Source organism: Ochotona princeps, chromosome 26 (assembly GCF_030435755.1).
Source record: "Ochotona princeps isolate mOchPri1 chromosome 26, mOchPri1.hap1, whole genome shotgun sequence".
In the NCBI taxonomy this organism is placed as follows: domain Eukaryota; kingdom Metazoa; phylum Chordata; class Mammalia; order Lagomorpha; family Ochotonidae; genus Ochotona; species Ochotona princeps.
In genome coordinates, this window is record NC_080857.1 from 6,737,145 (window position 1) to 6,743,850 (window position 6,706).

The 6,706-nt window shown below is 47.8% G+C and overlaps 1 protein-coding gene across 2 annotated transcripts; it reads left to right on the top strand.

Moving 5' to 3' along the window:
* The first annotated feature begins 165 nt into the window (after window positions 1–165).
* On the top strand, window positions 166–5,234 carry GON7 (GON7 subunit of KEOPS complex). Of its 2 annotated transcripts, none has more exons than XM_058655410.1 (2): window positions 166–379; window positions 5,111–5,234. In XM_058655410.1, the coding sequence occupies exons 1-2, from the start codon at window positions 169–171 to the stop codon at window positions 5,218–5,220; spliced, it is 321 nt and encodes a 106-aa protein (XP_058511393.1). In that variant the 5' UTR covers window positions 166–168; the 3' UTR covers window positions 5,221–5,234. The 2 variants fall into 2 exon arrangements, with proteins under 2 accessions (XP_058511393.1, XP_004584613.2); XM_004584556.4 differs by lacking the exon at window positions 5,111–5,234 and adding an exon at window positions 1,472–1,802.
* The last annotated feature ends 1,472 nt before the right edge of the window (window positions 5,235–6,706 follow it).

A 6,706-nucleotide genomic window follows, 5' to 3' on the forward strand; every position in this document is an offset into this window, starting at 1 on the left:
AGGAGGCGGGGCCTCCGAGCCAGGAGCCAATCCCGACGAAGGATTAGCGAGCGGGGAAGGGGCAGGAAGTCGCTCGTCCCCGTTCGGCCGTCTGCGCTGGCCCGCGGGCTGGTTTCCTCTTCCGGGGCGCGCTGCTCTGTGGCGCGCTCTTGAAGCGCCGTGGTCGCTATGGAGCTGGTGGCCGAGTACGTCGGGGAGGACGGGCAGCAGCGGAGGTTGCAGGTGCCCTGCGCCGCCGACGCCGACAACGCCGACGCCCTCGAGGGCCTGCTGACCGGCGTGGCGCGCATGAAGGAGCTGGTCACTGAGCTCCTGGGCCCGCCGGGGCCGCGGGAGGCACACGACCAGCCGGCAGCGGGTGACGACGAGGCCTCGGACGGTGAGCTGTGAGGAGGTGTGGCGCGAGGGCGACCCTTGGGGCGGAGAAGGGGCGCCTTGGGAGGGGACCCCCGCGCTCTGGCCGACGGGGCGGAGAAGGGGCGCCTTGGGAGGGGACCCTCACCTGAGCCCTGTCGCCTGGGCTGCTGGCTCCCAAGCGCGTTGGCGTCCCTTGGAAACGCTTTTTGGTTTTGTTTTTGATTTTTTGGTTTGTTTTCTGTTACCAATAAAAATCCCCGCTGAGTCTTAGCTCCCAAGGACTCTTTCTCCCAGTCTTGGGGAGATGACAGTTTCAAAACAGAAACGTGTTTCGCTTCGTGGATTTAAAAGCGAAAAATACTCGTGTCCTGAATACAAAATTCACGAGGTGCATGTTGACCAGACTCAAACACGTTGTTTAGCGGAGCTTAAACAATCTACAGGACTTTTTGCGTTTCCCTGGTTTACGATAATACTAATACGGGTCATGAAAATAACACATAGGCTGGCAGTCATCAAAAATAAACAGGTCATTGGCTAGGCCCGGAGGAGATGGGAGATGTTGTACGTGATTTGCGGGAATGTAAAATGGTGTTCCCGGTTCCCGTGAAGTTCCTGAAGAGCCAGCCGGCCGGCTGCTCACACACCCCCAAAAAAGGTGCAGGTATTCACAGCCGAGTCCATCAAGTGGGTTGACGCCCCCACAGTGTTGAGTGAACGACGAGATCAGCGTGCGGGAACAAGGAGAATCCTCAGTCCACAGAGGCAAGCCATGGCCTGTGGCGGCGGCTGGGGGTGAGGGAGACCCAGTGCAGATGGGTGCCAGGTTTCTTTTGGGGGTGATGGGGAAAGTGTTGTAGAATCAGGTAGCAGCACTGGTTGCACAAGTTGCTAGACCCGCCGACCTACACACCTTCAAGAGTAAATTTCTCATGGTAAATGATTCAAAGCTCTTCCGACAGTGATTGTAAGTGCTGGAAATTGCATTTCTTTCCAATTTAAAGTATGCATGATTTTGTCCATCCTTAGAGTGGTCTCTGTCAGCCGTCTTAACTGTCAGTACTTCTTTCAACCACTGATCATAATGTCGTACAACAAATGTTTATTTTGAAAGGTGGTGATGAAGATGGTGCAGAAGATGAAAATCACGTTGATAACAAAACTAGTGCAGGCGGACGCTCTGCAAAACGGCCCAAGCTGTCGTCATCCTCACCCTGACAGTAGCTTTGTGACATTTTAGAAACTGCTTTTGTGTCCATTATCATGACTGATATTTATAAAAGATGTGGGCTGTGGTTGGAAAAAGTGTTTGTCTCCCAGGATAATTTTGCCAAAGAGAAAACTGCTTCTATTGAAGAAAGGTAAAATGGGTTGTTTAGAAATGAAGTTTGTTTTCACAAGTGTGAAATCCAGGTCATGGAAATAAAATAGAATACTAAAGTGAAGCTGTTGAAATTCAGTTCTCTAGAATGCTAGTTGAACTTCTGTTTCCTGTTTTTAAAACCATCGTTAGGTTGGGATACCTGCACCTTTTAACTTCTGTTGTAAAAACTGCAGGTCATGATTCCTGAGCAGTAACATTGTGAGGAACTGGCCTGAGCCAGATGGTGAAAATTGGATGTTAGGTGGTATACTGTCAGTTGTTTAGAAGAAACAGAAGGGATAGAATACTGAAAAGAAAGAAGAGTCCTTGAGAGAAACCGATGGAAATCTTGAATTCACACGTGCACTCAGTGTCCAGCCACCCAGAGGTGACCCATTCGTTCGATGGCCTCGACGTTATACCTGTGCCTGGTGTCCAGCCACCCAGAGGTGACCAACTCATTTGATGGCCTTGACATTACACCTGTGCCCAGTGTCCAGCCACCCAGAGGTGACCAACTCCTTTGATGGCCTCAACGTTACACCTGAGCCCGGTGTCCAGCCACCCAGAGGTGACCAACTCCTTTGATGGCCTCAGCGTTACACCTGTGCCCAGTGTCCAGCCACCCAGAGGTTACCAACTCATTTGATGGCGTGGACTGCTATTTTTGAGAGGCTGAAGGCATGTGGTTTCTATACCCTGATATGTTACACCTACAAATACAAATAAAAGGTGTTAAGTAAACAAGCTATGTTGGTAATAACATGGATATTTCCTCTTTTCCTGTAGCCATGCTTTGTTTTTCTTAAGAAATTATTAAATCCCTTTACATATATATGTATGTGAGTGTGTGTATTCTTTTGTGCTTGTAAGGGGGACTGGGGCATTTTTGTTTACTGCACATCTTCCTTGAGTAATGTACATAGCTGAAATGCAAAGAAATCAAATAGCATATGCCTAAGAAAAGTGAATGCTGGGACCAACGTAGTAGCCAGGTAGCTCAAGTCCTCACCTTGCACCCACCAGAATCCCATGTGGGCACTGGTTCGTGTCCCGGTGGTCCCATTTCCCATCCAGCTCCCTGCTTGTGGCCTAGGAAAGCAGTGGATGATGGCCTAAAGCCTTGAAACCCTGCACCCGCGTGGGAGACCCAGAAAGAAGCTTCAGGCTCCCGGCTTCGGATCAGCTCAGCTCCGGCCATTGCAGCCACTTGGAGAGTAATCAGCAGACAAAAGATCTTTCTGTCTCTTCTCTCTGTAAATCTGACTTTTCAATAAAACAACTCTTTTTTTAAGGAAAGAAATAGACCTGGCACCGTATCCTAGCAGCTAAAGTTCTTGCCTTGCTCTTGCAGGGATCCCATATGGATGCCGGTTCTAATCCTGGCAGCCCCGCTTTCCATCCAGCTCCCTGCTAGTGGCCTGGGAAAGCAGTTGAGGACGGCCCAAAGCCTTGGGAGCCTGCACCCATGTGGGAGACCCGGAAGAGACTTTAGGATGCTGGCTTTGGATCGGCTAAACTCTGGCCGTTGTGATCAGTTGAGGAGTGAACCAGTGGTAGGATGATCTTCCTCTCTGTCTCTTCTCTGTGTATATCTGACTTTCCAGTAAAAAGAAATAAATCTTTAAAAAGAAAAAACATGTAAAAGGATTTATTTTGTTTATTTGAAAGAGTTCCGGGCTGGGATAAGGTATGTCTTCCCCAAATGGCTGATATGGCCAGGGTGGGCCAGGCGAAAACCAAGACACTGAAACTGACCATGTTCCCCGCTTAGGTGGCAGGGGCTCAGGTGCTTGGCCCATCCTTTGCTGCCCTCTGAGGTGCATTACCAGGGAGCTGGATGGGAAGTGGAGCAACAGACTGTCCACAGGGTTCTAATATCATAGGCAGCAAGCAAGTTAACCTGCTGCACCACAACGTCCTTGGTATTGTATTATTATTTAGTTGAAAGAATTACAGAGAAAGGGCTAGGCACAGTGCCTCAGTTGGCTAATCCTGTGCTGGAGTACCAGGTGGGCACTGGTTCAGATCCCAGCTGCTCTGCTTCCCATCCAGCTCCCTACTTGTGGCCAGGGAAAGCAGTCGAGGACGGCCCAAAGCCTTGGGACCCTGCACCTACATGGGAGACCTGGAAGAAGCTCCTGGCTCCTGTCCTCGGTTTAACTCAGTTCCAGTCATTGAGACCATCTGATGAGTAAACCAGCAAATGTAAGTCTCTATAAATCTGCCTTTCCAATAAAAATAACAATTTTTTTTTTTTAATAACAGAGATCCTTCATTCTTTGATCCATTCTCCAAATGGCCGCAATGACCAGAATTGGGCCAGTCCGAAACTGGGAGCCAGAAGGTTCTTCCAGGTCTCCCACATGAGTGCAGGTGCCCCCAGGGCCTTGGAACATTCTCCACTGGTTTTCTAGGCCATCAGCAGGGAGTTGGGTGGAAAGTGAAGCAGTTCGGACCCATACCCTAATGGGATTTGGCTACTGAGTCATTGCATCAAGCTTATCTGCTTTTCAAATAAAAATTTTTAAAAATCGTTGATTCTGTTAAAATGTTAAATGTACATACTTTTTAAAAAAATCAGTTTATTTGCACCAGATGACAGAAGCCCCCCCGAGTGTGTGTACTCTTTGTCTCAGCAGTTTCCCTCAGGAATTCGTCCTGCAGATGGTAACATGTGTGCACAAGGATTGTCTCCAGAGTATTTGTTGCAGCATTTTCTTAGTAAGATTATAAATAACATCAGTGTCCATTAGCAGAGGTCATAATTAGCTGGAAGAGCATCAATACAGTATCATGTGAGCATGACAAAGACCAGCAGCGTGATACAGGATTGTGGAAAGCTGCTCCTGCATCGTGTAAGCTGGATATGCTTGCAGTATTGCTGTAAGTTCAACTGCCTCCTGGAAAAATGATCTGGCATGGTGGCTCAACTGGCTAATCCTTCCCTCCCCTTCCGCCTCCCTGCTTATAGCTTGGGAAAGCAGAGGAGGAGGATGACCCAGTGCCTTGTGACCCTGCACCCACGTGGGAGACCTGGAAGAAGCTCGCTGCTTAAGATTGACTCAGCTCAAGCCATTGCAGCCATTTGGAGAGTGAACCAGCAGTTGGGAGACCTGTCTTTCCAATAAAAACAAAATAAATATTAGAAATTTTAAAAAGGCTAGTGAGATGGAGCCGGCGGCCACAAGGCTGACTCAGGAGGACCGCACATGTGTATGTGGGGGGTGTTGTTGTTTGGGGAGTTCTGCTGGCTGTGTGTGGAGCACGGCTGGACTTTTTCCTGCGGAAGCAGCTGGTACATGTGAATGGCTGGCCCATCTGGAAGGGACTGACTGCGGTAGCCCTCCCCATCTCTGGAGAACTAACTGTGTGTGTCCGTCCATTTAGGAAAGCTTCCTCAGCCTGGGTGGAAAAGTGTTTGCTCTGAACTGAACAGTATCCAGCCTGGATTGAAACAGAGTCAGTCCCCATCATGTAAAAGTGAAACACACAAATAAACAAACAAAATAAATTTTTTAAATTTTTAAAAAGGAGATTTCCATTGTTTATCCTTCCATTCTCTGGGCCCTGTGCCGGGCCCTGTGCTTGCTAGAACATACAAGAATCTGGTCTGGGAATACCTCAAGGTTTCTTTGGAATCTCCCCAATCGAACTGCTGGACTCAGAACTCTAACCAAGAAAAGACAGAAGACAGAACAGGTCAATCATTCATCTCAGCTATATGTTGGCAGCGAAATATGGGGCAAACGGAGACTGTGATGGACCATATCAATCAGTGGACGACCTCATCGAGTGAAACTGGCAGCGATTCATAACTGGAGAACTATTAAAACCACTTGAGCAAATATCTCAGAGCATGCCCCACATCCGGGACTTGGGGAGGGCGGGAAACTGGATGGGGCTTCTCCCTCAATATCCCCCTTTACCTCAGATACATGATGGAAACAATATGGACATAATAGTATTACCCACTTCCCTATACCCCCCGAACCTTTTTTTTTAACCGCAATTAACTATGTAAAGATTGTCAACAACAATACAATAAAATAAAAAAATTATTTCATTTAAAACTCAAAGCAAAAAAAAATCTAGACTTAATTCCAAATTTTCCACCCAGTTGCTTTGACAGATGATGAACTATGCAAACTCTGAAAGGTTGGAAACGAAGGGCTGGGGATGAGATGAAGTACCATAAAGGGTGTGTGTGCGTGGCAAGAACAGTGTGCCTGAAATATAAAGTGAATTTCACAATGTTGCTGTAACTGTTTTCAGGTGACCTTTGGGTCAAAATTGCTCTATTTAAAGACCTGCCCCAGGAAACAGTGAATGCTAGAAATAAGCCCCTTTTAAAAGAAACAGCTCATGTTGGTACACCAACATGTCATTGGTATGGCTTGTGAGGTTTTTTCTTTGTTTTGTTTTGAAGAGTATTTATATGAAAGGCAGAGTTGTATTGGTCACAGTGGCCAAGATTGGGCCAAGCTGAAGCTAGGAGTCCCGTCTAGGTCCCTCACAAAGGTGCAGGGACCCAAGTACTTGGTCATCTGCTGCTGCTTTGCCAATGGCATTAGTAGGGAATAGGTTAAGAAGGGGGGCAGCTAGGATGTGAACCAGCGCCCGTATGGGATGCCTGTATTATGAGTGGAGGCTTAACATGCTGCACCATGAGGCCAGCCCCGGGAAAACTGGCAGAGGGAAGGAGTAACTGCTGGAGTGAGTGCTTCATGGGCCCAGGGTATTGCTTCGAATGCCAAGTGCTAGACTTGTGTGCTGGAGCTGTGGGAATCCTGATGGTGTGTGTTAGGAAACTTACCTTCAGGATTGTAACTTGAATCCCTCATGGGCTCTGAGCACCACCTACAACCTTGTCTGTAAGGAAACTTCCAGGACACTCTCAAAAGAACTATTGACAAAAATAGATGCCTTATAGAATTTAGCAGTACAAGTTGAAACCAGAATTTAATAACTTGACATTATATTATG